Source organism: Mercenaria mercenaria, chromosome 2, assembly GCF_021730395.1.
Source record: "Mercenaria mercenaria strain notata chromosome 2, MADL_Memer_1, whole genome shotgun sequence".
In the NCBI taxonomy this organism is placed as follows: Eukaryota; Metazoa; Mollusca; class Bivalvia; order Venerida; family Veneridae; genus Mercenaria; species Mercenaria mercenaria.
This window is the reverse complement of record NC_069362.1, coordinates 114,282,017-114,301,228: the sequence shown is the minus strand read 5'-3', so window position 1 is coordinate 114,301,228 and position 19,212 is coordinate 114,282,017. Positions and strand designations below refer to the sequence as shown.

Sequence of the window (19,212 nt, the reverse complement as noted above, 5' to 3'; positions counted from 1 at the left end):
ACCAGTTTGCAGTTGGAAACGCGAACTGCAGACTAATTATAAAATGCATTCTTGTCTGCAATGCGCTGGACAGTCAAGTCAAGTCAAGTCAAAAGTTTATGAAATGTAACAAAGGCATCCTGCCCAAAATACACTACATAATATATAGTAAGTAAATATATAAACAGTTGTGATCTCACAAAATGCATACATATACAATCGGATAAGTTAAAATACATATTCATAGGTTCAGCACACAGTCGACTAGTAAACATAGGCTGCTGAATATCATATTTAACAGGTCAAACATTATTTAAGAGTTTCTCAAGATACAATGCTGTTAGACATAACACCTTTTCATTATCAGAGCTAAGTATGTTATAAAAACTTTGTATACTTCTGTCAGATGAATACCAATTAAGAAGATACTGATTACGGATCTCACTAAATTCCTCACATCGAAAAAAAGCATGATATTCACATTCAACAATACTAGTGTTACTTCTATTATAACAAAATTGGCAGATACGAAGATACGAGATTCAAAAGGTGTATTGTTGTGCCTACCAGTTTCAACATGCAGCTTATGGCTTGAACAACGAAATTCTGACATTGCTAGTCTGTATTTAGATGGCAAATTTATTGTAAGGTAACATTCTGTATTTAATAAAGATTTAAAATGTTTAAAATGGTGACATCTACTTGATTCTTCGATAGACTCTTTCCAGTTTTGTTTATGACAATCATTGAGTCTTTGACGAAAAATACTAACGAAGTAGTCAATATTTCCAACATCATGTGAAACCCAAACATAACCCAAACCATACAAAAATAACAAGTGTTTGACCTGAGTAGCCCAGGTGATTCAACCTATGTTATCTAAAGATTTTAGCATAAAATAACACCATTTAGGGTATCTAGAGTTATCCATCTGTATTAGTTAGCTGATCAGACTGCACTTTGAAATTTGAATCGTAAATTGTAGCCCAGTTTACAGTTTGCAATACGAATCCCGAACTGCAGACCAGTTTGCAGTTCGAATTCAAATCACGAACTGCAAACCAGTTTGCAGTTCGCAATTGGAAACACAACCTGCGAACTATAGACCAACTGTGAAATGCATTCTTGTCTGCAATGCGCAAAAAAGTGCTGATCAGACTGCACTTTGAAATTTTTATTGTAATCAGCAGACAAGATTGCAGTTTGCAATTTGGAACGCGAACTGCGGACCAGTTTGCAGTTCACAGTTGGAAACGCGAAATGCAAACTGCAGACTAATTATGAAATGCATTCTTGTCCGCAATGCGCTGGACAGTGCTGATCAGACTGCACTTTGAAATTTGAATTGTAAACTGCGGCCCAGTTTACAGTTCGCAATATGAATCGCGAATTGCAGACCAGTTTGCAGTTCGCAATTCGAAACGCGAACTGCAGACCAACTGTGAAATGCATTCTTGTCTGCAATACGCAGGACAGTGTTGATCAGACTGCATGCTGACATTTGAATCGTAAAGCGCAGACCAGTTTACAGTTTGCAATTCGAATCGCGAACTGCAGACCAGTTTGCAGTTCGAATTTGAATTGCGAACTGCAGACCAGTTTGCAGTTCGCAATTCGAAACGCGAACTGCAGACCAACTGTGAAATGCATTCTTGTCTGCAATGCGCAGGACAGTGTTGATCAGACTGCACGTTGACATTTGAATCGTAAAGCGCAGACCAGTTTACAGTTTGCAATTCGAATCGCGAACTGCAGACCAGTTTGCAGTTCGCAATTTGAAACGCGAACTGCTAACTTCAGACCAAATGTGAAATGCATTCTTGTCTACAATTTGCCAGGCAGTGCTGATCAGACTGCACACTTTGAAATTTGAATCGTAAACTGCAGACTAGTTTGCAGTTTGCAACACGAATCGCAAACTGCAGACCAGTTTTGCAGTTCGCAATTAGAAACGAGAACTGCAGACCAACTGTGAAATGCATTCTTGTCTGCAATGTGCAAGACATTGTTGATCAGACTGCACATTGACATTTGAATCGTAAAGTGCAGACCAGTTTACAGTTCGCAATTCGAATCGCGAACTGCAGACCAGTTTGCAGTTCGCAATTCGAAACACGAACTGCAGACCAACTTAACTAAAATAAAAAATTCTACTGTTCTGGTTCAATGTGACCTTGCACTTTGACCTAATGACCTCAAAATCAACAGGGGTCATCTGCTGGTCATGATTCAACCTCCCTATTAAGTTTCGTGATCCTAGGCCCAAGCGTTCTCAAGGTATCATCCCTAAAGGGTTTAACTGTTCCGCGACAATGTGACCTTGACCTTTGGCATACTAACCTCAAAATCTGTAGGGGTCATCTACTGGTCATGACCAACCTCCCTATCAAGTTTCAGGATCCTAGGCCCAAGCGTTCTCAAATAATTTTCTGGAAACGGTTTAAATTTTCCGGGTCACTGTAACCTTGACCTTTGACCTCAAAATCAATAGGGGTCATCTGCTGGTCATGATGAACCTCTCTATCATCTTTCATGACCCTTGGCCCAAGTGTTCTCACGTTATCGTCCAGAAAACGTTAAACTGTTCCTGGCCAATGTGACCTTGAACTTTGACCTAATGACCTTAAAATCATTAGGGGTCATCTGCTGGTCATGACCAATCTCCCTATCAAATTTCCTGATCCTAGGCCAAAGTGTTCTTGAGTTATTGCCCGGAAACCGTTCTACTGTTCCTGGTCACTGTGACCTTTACTTCAACCTACTGATCTCAAAATCAATAAGGGTCATCTGCTGGTGATGACAAACCTCCCTATCAACTTTTACGATCGTAGGCCCAAGCAATCTTGTGTTATCATCCGGAAACCACTGTACTGTTCCGGGTCACTGTGACCTTGATCTTTGACATACTGATCTCAAAATCAATAGGAGTCATCTGCTGGTCATAACCAACCTCCCTATCAACTTTCATGATCCTAGGCCCAAGTGTTCTTGAGTTATCATCAGGAAACCGTTTCACTGTTCAGGGTCACTGTGACCTTCACCTTTGACATACAGATCTCAAAATCAACAGGGGTCATCTGCTGGTGATGATCAACCTTCCCCTCAACTTTCATGATCCTAGGCCCAAGCCTTCTTGAGTTATCATCCGGAAACCGTTTAACTGTTCTGGGTCACTGTGACCTTGACCTTTGACATACAGATCTCAAAATCAATAGTGGTTATCTGCTGGTGATGACCAACCTTCCTATTAACTTTCATGATCCTAGGCCCAAGCGTTTTTGAGTTATCATCTGGAAACGGATTGGTCTACATACCGACCGACCTACCGGCATCTGCAAAACAATATACCCCTCCTTCTTCGAAGGGGAGCATAATAAGGTTGCTGAACACTGTTCTGTAAAATACGACAATGTTTCTGGAAAAGTACCAATTCGAAAAAAACATTGGATATTTTGTGTCTGTCTGACAGACAGGGTGCAAATGCAATTTCCCGCACTAAAAACAATCTTGACTTGAAATAGCTCAACTTTAAAGAAACTTATGATAAGCAGAAGCCATTAAATGCCAAAAAAAAGTTATGCAAATAGGGATTAAATACAAAAAACAGTAGTAAAATGTAGGCGACTCTTCACATCAAACCTAGAAGAACCTAGTATACAAGACCATTATGTAGCGATTCAAAGTATTAGACCATTGATTAAATGTCACACAGCTAAAACATTTTATAGAGTATTTACCCATGTCGTTTTCTAACTCATCTAGAAACCTTGAACTTTGACCCCTATTCTGCATGGCTGATCTGGTGCTTTTCCCTCTATTTTTGTTCATATATTGTCCAACAAGACTGTATAAAAGGGGCCTGAAAAAAAGAGACTTTTCAATGCCATTTGTATGTTTCACTGCCTTTCAGACAATCTCAATATATTCCAGAACATTAAAAAATTTTGTTTTGTTTTTGTTGAGTTTAGAGTTGCATCGACACAACTTAGATCATATGGCAACACTTTCTGCTTTTTGATGATGGAGGAAGACCCCACTGGCCAGGGGCTGGTACCTGGCAGGAACCACTGACCTTCACTTACCTAGTTGGATGGCTTCCTCGCATGGACAATTCTATGCCTAAAGCTAGGTTCTGAATACAACTTTGTGAGGGGCAAGTGATCCGATGTAAGCAACCATAAGTCCATAACCATTCAGCCACAGAGGCCCCTTCAATAAGCTTGCTCTGATGTATAGTATAAGGACAATATATGCTTATTGCAGCCATTTTCCACAATGATTATCAGCTAAGTTATTAAAAGTCTTTCTTAACAACACAAAGTAAAGAAATGTGTTTTAACCCATGGTGTTTGTAAGATCTATGTGTACCGGTACTAAGATCCAAAATCAAAGTTCTGCAGTCTTAAAAACTCTTGAGTGAATAGAAACACAGTGGCGATTAAGACTGATTTACCTACATTTACAAATCTTGTTGGTCATTTCAAGAGAAATAATTTGGTCAAACTAAATTACAAATACTTACACTTGACTACAATTTTTATCCTCCTCTACATTTAATTCCTCTGCCAGAAAACCTCGGTCCAGTGGCTGTTTTGGTTGTCCAGTTTCTGCATAAAAAAACACAATGTATGTCTTCTTTCTACATTCAAATTTAGACAAGCATACAAGCTAAGTGCTAGTGGAAATTTAGAATAACTAGTGGTCTTCAAATGTACTAGCATATTTTAGTTGGTCAATCACATACCAATTAAAACTTTAATATTTTTTTTCTAAAAGTACAGATTTTTCGTCATGAAAGGAACATTAATTAATTATTATCTATGTTAATAAATGATTTTTTATTGTTCAACAAAAGTAATGCATGATGTGCAACAACTCAAAACCTTAACCTGGTAGGCTTCACTTCAGCTGGTAAGTGGCTAAAAATAGCAATTTTAAGCTATTTTAGCTAGTAGAAAATATTGATGGATATGACCACTGTTCTTTACCCTTAGCCTGCTGCCGGCAAGTGATTTTGCGTTTGCGACCAAGATCAGCCTGCACATCCGTGCAGGCTGATCATGGTCTACACTGTTTGCTATCCAGTCAGTAAATTTTCAGTGAACACCCCTTCTAATAATAAATGATATTGCCCAAATTGAATGACGGACCAGTCCATTTTAGAAATTTAGCAGGCTAAAGTTAAACAACTCTATTAATTTTAGTAAACCTAGTATTAAGATGACTTAAAACAAATATCAGTAAACTTATATATATATATATAAAATGCTAATAAGTTATGAAACATGGTAAGAATTTTTAATGCATTTCAACTGTACTTAAGTGTTTTTTTCAACTGATTTGGGAATGGGGCTGGGGCCTTTACAACTGGGAAAAATGTGCCATAAAACGTTGGAATAGGAAATTGTTAAAAAGAGAGAATTTTTAAAATTTAAATGTTACATTTAAGAAAATGCATTTAGTTGACATATTGGCTGTTTCAAATGTTTAAGACTTCACAGGTACAGTCTTGGCTGAAAATAAACCAACTTTGGGATTTTAGCTTTGAAATTGCGAGAAAACATACTACTTGCCATTGGGATTGGGTCCAATTTCGGCCCTAAATTGACCTAAAACAGAAAAAAAAAATACTCAAAGAAGCCTGGAGTATTGTGTACCTGCAACCATCACAGAGGCTGTGTATTTGTACTTGTTGAACTCAAGATACTCTCGAATAAGTTCATTTATAATCATGTTCTCATTACTGAGTGGAGGTTTTGAATCATTCTGATCATCTAATGACTTGAACACCTCTGCTCTTATCCTTGCCTTTATCTGGCCCAACACTCCGCGATTCTCCAAGGTGTCTTTAATAACTGAAAAACAAAATAAAATTCCTGATACATGGATGGCTATACAAACTTGTGACAATGCCTCAGCTGTAATGAGTGTGTGACAATGTCTTTAAAACCTAGGGAGTAGCTATGTAGAAGTAATTACTGTGCGTACTAAATAAGGGTAAGATATTCATGTCACACCATGATAGCCTCGCCCTGTCTGCAATTACTGGGTTATCTGGGATGATCTTTGCTTTTGGCATAATGAGCCAAGGTGACCAAACTTGAGAGTGTACAATACAAGGCTGCTACATACCAAGTTTGATGAAGATCCATGATGTGTTTCATGATAGGATTTTCTATTTTTAGCCCTGGCAGCCCCTAAAAGGGGCCAAGGAAAAACATTTGAACACAACAGAAAGGACCATATGAGGATGCTACAGACTGAAGTTTGGTGAACATTCATCCTATGTTCATTAGAATAAGTTGTTGAAATGGTTTTCACCATAAATTATACTATATACTAGTCTACTTCCCATTGAAGTTCATAAACATCTAGTTCATCATTAAAGGTAAAATTGTTGGAAGTTCTGACAAGTTAAATGCAAAAATTCAGTTGTCCAGAACCGCAGATAATTCAGACAATTGGTTTTGCCGGCCCTTTTACCAGGTCTAGGATTTCGTAGTTTTAACAGACATTCTGTAATTATATGGACAATCCAAAAATTAAAGATTTTTCAGGCTATAAATTTACAGACTGGGTATACGAAATCTTTTAAAAGTACAATTTAAATTAAAACTGCAGGTTTAAAGTTGAAGATTTTAAAAATGTATGCATAAATGAAGGTATTTTGTGATTTTCTGTTAAATATTGATGACTTTGAATATCCGGAAAATGTGAAAAAATTAAAGAGATTCAACCTGTCTAAATAAATTTTTACAGTACACCGTCATGTAAAGTTATTGGTTTTATCGGTTGTGCATATAGCGTGTAGACACAGTAAACGTTAATCGTGTACTGTACATACATCTAGGTTTAAATCACCAGAAAATTCATATTTTTGAAAATTATTTCAAACTGATAATTTTTACATTAATTAATGAGGAACTGAATCCCCTTTTGATACATGTATGTAAGTTTTATTTGACTTTATCTGGTATTCACAATCAAATCAGCATATCTATATCCAAATCGGCAGCGATGAAAATTTCATCGGAAATTTCCTCCACTATTTTGGTCTTTCGAGTGTTAGACGCAAGTGAAGACATTGCCCATGGATAAGAAAAATAACTCAATATTTCCTAGGATCGCGTCAAATTAGTTAAACTAGGCATAAAAGAAGTAAAATATTTCATTTTAACCTGCAGTTTTGATTTCATATACCCAGTCTGTAAATTTATAGACTGAAATATCGTTAAATTTATGGATTGTCCTTATGTTTATAGAATGTCTGTAAAAACTACAAAATCATAGACCTGTTCTACTTTGTGAAGTTTATGCAACCAAAACTTTCAAATATTCACAAATTCTGGAATGTTACATTAATAATAAAACTATGATATAGAAAACTAGAATGTGTCTGTAGGATACACCATGTGCCCCCACTGATACATTTGTCACAAATAAGGCGCAATAATTCAAATGTTTGCAGTCTTAAGGGGGTATACATAGCCTCAACAAACATTTCATATAAAGGATTCATTATTCTTGGCCATATACTTTTTGAGCTATGAGCATCACAAACAAAAAAGCCACTATTTTGGCTGTTTCAAAGGCCATAACTCTGTAATAAGCACTAAGATTCTCAAGAAGCAAGAAGAATGCCAAGTGTGCAAGGTCACATCATGATCAAGACACACGCAAGGTTTCATGAATTTACATCAAATACTTTTTGAGCTAGGCACATCATTAGGTGAAAATGTGCATTTTTGATTATTTCTGGGACCCAGAACATTAAAAATAAGGGATGGAGTCAGACAAATAGGAAGTGTGTAAGTTTATATCATGATAAAGACTCATGCAAGTTTTCATCACTTTATACAGTACGTCCAAGATGAAAAGTCAATTTTTCGCGCGACCTCGGTGACAAAAAACGATTGACTGTGTCCTTTTGCGGTGTCCCGAACACGCTAGCACATCGAAACGGACACCGAGTCCGTTATCGGCTGCCTAGCGATCGGCGGACACGGTGCGTCGCGGTGTACAATTGCGGTGATTCTCCGTGTTCAGATCGGCTCAATTAATCCCGTTTTTGATTGTAGAAAGATAATTTTTGCTCTTATATTTTGTTTTAACAATATTGTTTTCTGTTTTCAGGTAAACACTAAGCTTACAAGATGTGTAATTATAAACTGTTTTGTTTCCTTTGTTTATGTTCATAGTTGTATGTAAAAAATGTTAAAACATCCACTAACAATTACTACTAACATTACATGTTGGAATAAATGTTTTACTCACCTCTGTTGCAATTAAACTGCCTAAGTCTTTCTTTCGTTTAGCATGTTTGCCAATTTTCACATGTTGCGAAATTATTTGGTAAGTTACTTATGATTAATAAGTTCATGTTGGTATAACAAGTGCTAATTAGGTAATTGTCGACATCAATAGAGTATTTAAATTTTATAGTTTTCGAGTAAAACTTCTTTCTATAAAATGCAGTTTCAAACAGTTAATTTTAACTTCAAGTCATGAAAATTGTTCGATGTTTAAATCAATATCATTTTCACTTGTACATGTAGTCTAGTTTATTTTCAATTTGCAATGATTTATTATCGTAAAATTTACAATGAAACAAGGGATAAATCAAAAGTTACGAAGCAGTTGTTTTATATTTCAGGTACACACCAACTACTTGTATATAAAAAATAGAAGAAAAAAAACAGAAGTGAAGTTTCGGAGCAAGACGCGGTTGTGGCTAGTAATACGGTCCCGCACGGTCCTAAAGCTAGTCGTACGTGAGGCACGTTCAGCTAGACAGTCTTGCTTGGACTACAAGAGAAGTGATAATCACATACGACTAGATTTTTGGCCGTCGTGCGGGACTGTTCACTACAGGATGCTTTAAAGCCACTAATAAATATGTATCATTTCCATATGGTTTATAATAAATAATGAAAGCGTAAAGTAGTTGTTATCTATACTTACGGGTACTGGTAGAAACTTTCAACAAGAGTGAAAATTACAGCACAACACCACAGGAGGGAAGAAGCAGAAAACGAAAATCGGGCTTCTATATCTTTTATTAATTCACTTTTTTTCTATACGAAATTTAACGGAATATAATATTTATTAGGAAGCACAAACAATTCAAACAAATAAAGCCAAGAATGATTTACACTAGAAAGATAAAAATATTTTGCTATGTTGCGTTCTCATATATTGCTTCCATTTTATTTTATTTCTTATTCATAACATGTACATAGATACAAACGATACCAACAATCGAAGATTATTTACACAAAATACAGACAGACAGACATATTCTATAAATCATCATGTAATAATCACACACATAACGTGACAAATACACGTGCAGTTGTTAAAACTAAACAGTATAATTCTATTTCATATTTTGTTTCTGTTCCCTTTAGTCTATTACACAGACAAAATTTTATGAAAAAATACGAATATGCAAATATTACGAATATGGAAGTATCTTAATCTTGCCGAAAATAATACAGAATGGAGAATAAACAATTTTTGTCAGTAGTGAATACATAATATGAATTATATAATAAACACAAAATAATTTCTGTAAGCATTACCGATACACAGGTTTTTGTTTTATATGAGGCTATAAACATATATGACATTTAATGCTAATAAAATTATGTTTACAAAAAAAAATTTTAAAAAAATATTAAATTGTAAGTTGTTGCTTCCAAGGCTCTTACTCAGCACTATTTTTCGTAATCTTGCCCTGAAAAAAAAAGCAGATAAAACATAATTTTTAACAGCTGTATGTTACACATTAATAGTTTCCTGAAATTTGAAATGTCATGTGATATAATTCGATTAATTTGTTGTTTCAGACATGTAGACAAACATGATGTCATCTAAATGTTTAAATGGATAATTACTTTTACTTTAAGTGAATACCACTGTTTTCTTTCCCGAGCGAAAACTTTAATGCCGATATTCTATATTGTATTAAAATTAAATTTCAAATTCTTTTTTGATATTTACAAAAGCAAATAAATTCGTTACAAATTAATAAGTTATTCAAAAACTATTAATTTTAACTGGTAACTTACCTCTTAAATAATTATCTAACTCCATGCCAAACTGTGAACGAAGATTAATCGTTAGGGTTTTAAATAACGTAATCGTATTAAAGTAATTGTTAGTATAACAACAGAAGTTTGCAACAAACATACAAAACTGCAAAAGTGAACTCTAAATAAAACAACTGAATTTACAAGTTTTATTGTTTATTAAGCACTGTCTCGTCGTATACGCTTCGTGTCAAGTGCTGTACCTGCAAAATATGAAAAGTTTCCAAAATTACCTTGCAGACGAACATTGAAACTGAAAAATTACGATGATATTTTGTGTTAACATACACATAAATATATCTTTTAATTTTTGGTTAAAATAAAATGAAAAATAGCATATTTTAAAACAATATCATGAACACCGCAATCCGCCGCGATTTCACCGTGAATCAGCGTGTTCGGCGAGCATCGTGTCCGGACACGCTGTTTACCGCGATTTGCGGTGAAATCACCCAGCTGGGTGGTCAAATTTCTTTGAACACGCTAGTCTGGTGTCACGGTGATGGGTGTCCATTGGAACTTTTCATTTTGGACGTACTGTATCAAGTACTTTTTCAGCTGGACGCATCACAAGGTGAAAATGCGCATTTCTGACTATTTCAGGGGCCATAACTCTAGAAATAGGGGGCAGAACCAGATGAAAAAATGGAGGTGCAGGGTTTTCCCGGACGCAGGTTTTCTGCGTCCCTGACGCGCTTTTACTGCTTTGAACTCGCATTTTTTAGTGCCTCTGCGTCCACTGGACCCGCAAAATCGGTCACGAAACTCCTTTGCACTGAAGCCTCCTTTGCGCAGCTATCCATGTAAAATGCGCAGTTTTTTACCACTGGGACCATCCCCGAATCGTGGGTGCTCATTATACACAGGTATAGACGATTTTCCAACTTCAAAACAAGTTTTGTTACCGATGTTCGCCATTTTGGTAAAGGGAAACTACTCTCCGCGCTAACTGTCACCGCTAAAATCTAAGATTGCCGTTACGTTCCGTAAAAGATCGAATGGTTTATTTTTCTATTAAACAAAATTAATTTCATATAAATTTAAAGTATTTTGATGAAAAAATATTAATAAATCACAAAAATTATGATACTAATTAAGGATTGAGTATTATCTTTAACCGAAATCAAACTGTGAACAACATAAATGACACGAGATGACACGTTAATTGCCGGTAATTACTGGCTTTTTGATCATAACAAAAAGACTATCACACCTTTTGTTATTGGTCTGAATTGAGAAGCTCATGCCATTTTGAAAGATACCATTCCGAAATATTGAATCAGCTGCTATCTAAATTAAAAAGATACAAGTTCATTCGGTTTTAGTGTAAATTTTTATAGTAGGAAGTGGCTATTCCTACGGTCCCGTAATAATAGCCTCACCGGAGTCTGTAATTTATACCGGCGCTCCAAGTCTGCATTGAGTCACAGTCTTCAGTATCACATCGAGAGAACAGGAAGTGATTTCGAATATAGGAAAAGGCTAATTTATGTCTATGTGTAGTATTGTTGTCATCGAATGATATATATGTATTTATGCAACATGAAAATGTACGGTCCTAAAAAATACCTTTTTTAGCCCTTAAAAGTACTGTTTAAAAAAGGTAGCTAAACAATGCAGAGCATCGGCGATGCTTTCTGCGAATTCTGGTTCTTCTGATCTTCTCAGATGAGTCTTGTCTCTTGGATCAATATTGCTGGTACTTTATAATTTGAGTACAGATATTAATGATAATTTTCGACTGTCTTTAGAGCCGTAGGGATAGCCACCTGCGGGCTATTTCATTATTCTTACGGGAGAGCCGTAGGCATAGCCTGCGAGGCTATTCTTACTGGACCGTAGGAATAGCCACTTCCTTTATAATAATAATGTCCATTTTCAAGATCAATAATTTGTGGACCCCCAAAAATTATTAGGGACCCTTAAATTAGCAGCCATGGGAGTCCATGGACTCCCAAATAAAAAACCCGAGGGAAAACCCTGGAGGTGCGCAAGTTCATATAATGATATAATGATAAAGACTCATGCAAGGTTTTATCAATTTATATCAAATATTTTTTGAGCTAGGCGCCTCACACGGTAAAAATATTATCTGCTCTCTTTGTGGGAGCTCATATGGAGTTGCAAAATAACGTAGACCCGCAAGTACGAATAGTTTAAGGACAAATGTTTAGTTTCTGCTTGTCAAGACACGTTCGCTCAAAGATATCATTCATTCAAAGCAAAATTACTTATTGTGGTTCGTTCGTAAAACAAATGCTTAAACTGTACATAACACATTTTAGCAACAAAATATAACACATATCGAGAAATATCAATAATACCGTCTTTTAATTCATGTGTAGATGACATTTTGGAATATCGTTGTACTAAACGTCATCAGTTTCGTGTTCTATGTTTGATTTCATTATGAAGAATAGAATAATCGAGTATACAATCTGGATTTTATTCGCTGGCCGATTTCGTAAATGACAGGTGTTTTCAAATGCAGGTTACATTGCTTAACCGTATTATAAAAACCCTGCTTAAACATATTACAAAAAAATTCAGTTCATGAATGATAAAATATCAAGTTGGCAGTTAGTACTAACTGGTAAGCAAAAATAACGTAGTTATACCCAGATGGTGTCCAGACTCACTCCCCACCCTCATTCAAGACATTTCCTCCCAAGACTTTTTCCCCCTAAATTGGGAAGGGGATTGTCTTAGCTTTTTAAGACGTTTCGTCCCATTTCTAAAAAGGTATTATAAGATGCCATATGTTGTATTGTTATTCTAAGTATTTCTATAAAACTAATCAAGTGCAATCATACAACTAACAACTAAGTAATTAAAACACAACGAGTGTTTAGCACAAGGTGTAAATTTATTCTGAAAAGCCTTAACATGTGGCGCTAAAATATTTCTAGAAGTTGAGCATGCGCAGACATAATTATATAAAGGGGTCAGTAAAGGTTCATCATATATGATAATACTACACCTCCCTGCTTCAAAAAGAAAAATAGCGAAGAAACATCAATTAAACACTATTGAATTATGTACTGGCATCTTAAAATCTAATATGAATTGTTTAACATAAAACATTCTTAAACTCTAGTGAAATTTTTGATTGTTTATTTATTTCTTATAATAAATTACGTCTTATATATACACTTGGGTAATGTTTATGCAGTCATTAGTTTTCCAGGTAATCATTTACTCCATTCATTATTGCTGCACCGGTTATTTGGTTTCACTACTCGACCACTGCGCATCTGATAAACTGTGCCTGACCTTGTTTCTATGGTAAGATAAGATAAGATAAATTTTATTTTAAGTCGGCAAGACAGAGAAACAATACAACATAAGCGACAGGCGCTTTTTAACCGACTATATATATAACAAAGATAAACAGTTAAAACATATAGTAAGCAAGCTGTAAAATAAGAGATAGGGTTATTCAAAATTACATGTAGCAGTACAACATGAAGTTAAACCTGTGAAAGACCTGCTGATCTTGACCAAAAGCCTAAGAACTGCTTTTAAAAGATAAACATGAAATAAAAAACTGAAAGGCAAAACTGGCGCAAAAAGCTGAATAAAAAATATGCTAAACGAGAATATCACCTCAGATCAGATCTGAAATGAACTGAGCAGCAGCTCCTTCACAGTAGCACATAAAACATAGCATGAAAATAAGATGTAATAATGACAATAGCACATAGAGAACATAAAAAGCATGCAAATTATTACATAAAAATAATAGAAAGAAGCGTGTGCAACTAAAAGCAACAAAACAAAGAAACCAGCTAAAGCAGCTAAACACGGAGAACAAGGCATAGATATAAGTCGACTACACAAGGAAACAAGGTATACAAAAAGTAGCTAAAGCATGCAAAGCAAGACAAGTATTGACAACACAATGCAAAAAACACAGCAAGTAACTAAAGCAACTAAGCATGGAGAAAGAAGCATAAAACTATGTCAACTACACAAGAAAAGCAAGGTACACATACTAAATTGTAGCAAACTATGAGGGACAAGGCATACAACAAAAACAGCTAAACAAAGCAAAAACTAACTGGTTGGGTGTAATGAAAAGAGATGCCGTCCGGTCCTGCGGAACAAGCTGCTAAGTATGTTTGCACATTGAACATTTGCAGTCTTGACCATTCCAGTGTGAAATTAAGCTTTTAAATTGATTAAAACTAGATATTTTCCTAAAATTTTCTAGGAGCGAGTTCCACAGAACTGGAGCGGCATATCTGAAGCTTTGTTTACCATACCTAGTTGTTGTTACTCGGGGAACTTCTAGTAGGTTGGAATACCTAAAATTGTAACCAGAATCATGAATATGAATTAAATCATTTAGAACAGATGGAGCGATGTTGTTCAAAATATTAAATGTTTCTATGGCCATTGCTTTAGTTCTTCTGATATACAAGCTAGGAAGGTTTGCTTTACTAAGTAGTTGTTCATATGTACTTAAATTATCTTCATAAACAAAACGAAGAGCTCTTTCTTGTATTTTTTCAATCTTATTTGTACTTTTATTGGAACAATAATGCCATGTCAGAGGACAGAAGCTGAAGTTTGATAAGATAAAGGAGTGAAAAATAGTTAACCTACTTAGTTTACATAGATTTCTGCCTATTCTTTTCAATATGTTTAGTTGTTGTGCTGCCTTACTGCAAATAGAGTGCTGCCTTACTGCAAATAGTACTTATATGATTTTCGAAATTGAGAGAATGTAATGGGGCTTTGATTGGTCTGGGAATTTCCAGTATTATTTTGTGGAATTTTATCTCGAATATTATCTGAAGGCTCTTGATGGAGAATATTTGGACAGACGCCTGTGCTAAATGGAAACTTTTCTCGCGTACTGTTAAAGAAGCGGCGGTTTCGGCGGTAAATTGAGCCATTTTCAGTTTGAATTTTGTGTGATCTTTCCATCTCTTTTTGTAGAACTAAAGCTGGTTTCCAAGTTTTCCCAAACTGTACACTGCATGATTGACCTTCATTAAGTGTGGGCAATGATTTGGAACTTTTATCATAATAGCTTTTTTGTGTAACCTTGCTTTCTTGCAGAGATTTTCGAACAGATTTGTGATTGATGAAAGCTTGTTTTAATTGTTCATTTGTTGTGGGCAAAATAGATTTTAACCGTCAGCCAATCAACAACTGCGCAAGCTGGGAGTACCCGCAATATAAAGGGGTGTTTCTATATTCTAAAAATGCCAAATATGGGTCTGTTTTGCTTTGGTGACATTTTTTCATTGATCGTTTAGCAATGGAAACCATTTTTTCAATGAACCATTTGACTGGCTGTACCCAGGCGAAGATGCGAAGATGTAACATGTTTGAAGTACCAGTCCTTCGGAGCTGAATTGTGGCCCATTATCGCTGGACCATATATGTGGCAGTGCGTCTACTTCAAAATAGTTGTTGTACATATCCGCTGTGATGAGGTAACCACGTCCGTCAAGCGTGAATAGATCGGCGGCAATATGCTGCCATGGTCTTTGGGGCGCAATGTGGGGATTCATGGGTTCCTTGACATTCGATGCTCTGTGTGTTAGACATAGTGGACATAACATAATATCCTTGGCTCTGTTGAGCGTTTTAGTCTCGCCCATATGACCTACATGAACTGCGTTGATCATTTCATTACGCAGTGAGGTTGGAATGACCAATGTCTGGCCGCGGAATATTATGTTATTTGCTGTCGAGAGTTCATCCCTATTGTTGTTGCTACTGTTGTTGGTGTTTCTACTCTTGGGATGTTTATTGTTGTTGTAAGACCTTTTGTTACTGTAGTTGTTGTTGATGATACTGTTGCTATACCTTTTGATGTTGTTACTGCTCTTGCTACTTTTGTTGGTGTTTCTGCTCTTGGGATGTTTATTGTTGTTGTAAGGCCTTTTGTTGCTGTAGTAGTTGTTGATGTTACTGTTGCTATACCTTTTGCTTTTGTTACTGTTGCTGCTGTTGTGACGTCCATTGTAGTAGCTGCTGATCCAAACACTGAGATTCAGACTGTGATTCTAGCTCAATCCAGACTGTGATTCTAGCTCAATTCAGACTGTGATTCTAGCTCAATTCAGACTGTGGTTCTAGCTTAATTCAGACTGGGATTCTAGCTCAATTCAGACTGTGGTTCTAGCTCAATTCAGACTTGTGGTTCTAGCTCAATTCAGACTGTGATTCTAGCTCAATTCAGACTGTTGTTCTAGCTCAATTCAGACTGTGATTCTAGCTCAATTCAGACTGTGGTTCTGGCTCAATTCAGACTGTGGTTCTAACTCAATTCAGACTGTGGTTCTAGCTAAATTCAAACTGTGGTTTACTCCCTAGTATCACTTCATTACGTTCGACTTGGGAGTATTTTCTGTACAATCACAGTTTTGCTGTTGTTGTTTTCTGCCAATGATTCCTTGAACTGGAATAGGATCTTTCCGTTAGGAAGATAACCTATCATCAAAGGGTAGCAAGGGGCCTTTGATATTAAGCTTCTGGAGGTCTCAAGTTACATTGGGAACCTGTATCTATTTTGAAATTAATTGGGTGGGATTTTTGCCAATTGCAAGTGTAACCATTGCGCAATCAGGTCGATAAGTAGTAAAATCATATACCATACAAACAAAGAATTCCTGATCGTCACTGGATAAGTCCGAATCATAGTTTATTTCATTAACCGTGTTTTTTGGATTTGCACACTTTGTGAACATGATTTACTTTTCCACATTTTAAGCACTTTTTGCCCTTCGCTGGGCATATCCGTCCCTGTGAGTGTAGTGGCCCGCATCTCGAACATGTAACCTTGTTTTTGTTACTGCGTTTTCCCCGCCATTGAGATGCCCGTTTGTGGGGTGGTGCCACGTGGTGTATGTCCTTATCGACTGGTCCCGACATAGAACTAAGCTGATGCTTTGAGTATTCCATATTTTGCGCGATTTGCACGGCTTTATCTAGCGTTAGCGCTGCACCTTCATTAATTAGTTTCTCGCGCACTTTTGATGAACTCGTTCCAAACACTATCCTATCTCGGATCATCTTGTCTTCATTTTGAAAACTACAGTCCCTCGCGCACATTCTGAGTCTTGTAACGAACGAATCAAAAGTGTCGTTTTCCTGTGTTTGATTGTAAAACTTATACCTTGCAAATATGGGGTTAAGTTTTGGCTGCACGTAAGTCCGAAATCTTGTGTAGTATGTGTCTATTTTCTTGGCGTCTTCAGCGGAAATGTCTTTCCACGTGCAGTGTATGTTTCTCCATTTGTGACTAATCCATAATAAAAAATAAGAAATATGTTCTTCCTGTGTTTTCCCTTTCAGTGGACCCGTAAACATTAACCCAGATAGCAGACATGCGTTGGCCAAACGTTGGGCCAACGGCAGACTCTTCGTTGGCCCAACGAAGATTTCCAACGTTGGCCCAACGCCATTTTGCTAATTGGCGCAACGTTGGCCCAACGGTTGGCACACCGTTGGCCCAACGACTGGTATCTTACACTTTTCGTTGGCCCTCCATTGGGCCAACAGCATTTTATCGTCACTCATGGTTGGTCCATCGTTGGGCCAACTCTGTTTTTGTTGGCCAAAAATGGATGCCAACCCTTTCACAACAATTACGAAATTGAAGAAAGACTGAAACTAACACTTTTTAGTGCATATTTTATTTTCAAATAATTGTGATTTTGTCAACATTTAACAAAAAGAAATCTAACATTCATTTAAAGTTTGTTTGCAATTTTCCTGAAGATATATAACTGAATATATCATCACTTCAACATGTCAAATATTGATTCCAGCCTAAATTTATCTACCTATTTTTCTTTGTCACTGATTAAATCCTAATCAAGTGAATTACTGTCTGTATTTTAATTCATTTATATATATCTTTGTTTAATTATTTTCTTTTCTCACTGAAGTTGCAGCTTTCTACTTTTTTCTTTTTTCCCTGTGCACCACAGTGCTGGGCACTCCATTATTTATCTCTTGGACAGCACCCTGTAAAAAACAAAAATCATGATGTTGATTTAACCACCTACGTCAAAATGATAACAATAACTAAAGAAATGCACATAAACCTCTGTAACTAAGCTTACGTAAAATGTATAAAAATTATTTTTGTCTGTATACATTTTAACCTAGAAAAATATGATAGAATTAACGAGAATATGAGTTGTTGTTTTTTTTCACAGAATTTAATACTAAACACAAGTGTCATCCGCCAGCTTTAGAAAAAAGTACATGTATTTAACATATGTTCAAGTCATGTGGATATTACATGAATACAGGATATAAAAAGAAATTCTCAATAAGATTCCACAACTTTATCAAAAAATATTCAAAAACTGCTACTTACAGTTTATATAGTAGACCGGGTTTTTGTTAAATCCAGATCTATCACATGTATAATAGTTTCCTTTACATCACATGTCTATGCAGCTAGAAATCTGGTCTAGAGAGTGCAATTAACCACATTTTCTGGGATTTCTTACATAACTCGAGTTAACGAGAGTATTCAACAGATTTATTGTAAACATTTTATGATTGTATAGAATTAGATATTTGCTATAGTACATGTAGTATTTTTTTTTCAATATGTTTTTACAAATTTGATTTTAAAGGAAGTAGATTTGATATAATTCAAAATATCATTACGGCTGCAGATAAGTTTTAAGTTAAATTAGCCCAAATTTAACTAATTACGAATTGGTGCAGAAAAGTATTTAATTATTAATTAAATATTGCATGTTACACCTACACAACGTGTATACTTGTAGGGGTTTGTGATAAAACAGTGACCTGTAAAAAATATAATTTTATGTTGTAACTTCTAATGGGCCAACGTTGGACCAACGATGTTTTCTCTGTACAAGTCTTTCCCGGAAAATCAATATTGGACCAATGCAGAAATATCTGTGACTGAAATTTAAAGTTGGTTCAACGTTGGCCCAACAGCTGTGTTTACAATAGTTAGTAATCATTGTTGGGCCAACAGTGGCCCAACAACGATTATCCTTTGACGGTTTTCCGTCGTTGGCCCACTGACTTTATGTTTACAGGGAATTTTGCATGACGTTCAAATTTCTCGTAAGCATCAAATTCTGATAAATTTGATGAGTCCCAGTCCATTTTGGGTGATACTTGTTCATTG

At 35.9% G+C, this 19,212-nt stretch overlaps 2 protein-coding genes and 1 long non-coding RNA gene across 3 annotated transcripts in view; 1 reads left to right on the top strand and 2 right to left on the bottom strand.

Annotated features, from left to right (window-relative positions):
- Window positions 1-12,457, bottom strand: part of LOC123565006 (centrosomal protein 20-like) — a 62,270-nt gene extending 49,813 nt beyond the window's left edge. The window contains exons 1-4 of the mRNA XM_045358989.2: window positions 12,395-12,457; window positions 5,637-5,834; window positions 4,502-4,586; window positions 3,717-3,838 (exon numbers count right to left, since the gene is read on the bottom strand). Of these exons, the coding sequence (XP_045214924.2) occupies window positions 3,717-3,838; window positions 4,502-4,586; window positions 5,637-5,834; window positions 12,395-12,422 (433 nt within the window). The 5' untranslated portion in view covers window positions 12,423-12,457. The remainder of the gene's footprint in view (window positions 1-3,716; window positions 3,839-4,501; window positions 4,587-5,636; window positions 5,835-12,394) is intronic.
- LOC123565008 (nucleolar protein 11-like) overlaps window positions 1-19,212 on the top strand; it is a 255,647-nt gene that overhangs the window by 207,288 nt on the left and 29,147 nt on the right. The gene's annotated exons all lie outside the window — the stretch shown is intronic.
- LOC123565007 (uncharacterized) lies at window positions 9,228-10,262 on the bottom strand. The gene is made up of 2 exons (XR_006689076.2): window positions 10,050-10,262; window positions 9,228-9,715 (listed from the first exon to the last, which is right to left on the bottom strand). It is a non-coding gene; the product is annotated as an uncharacterized LOC123565007 (long non-coding RNA).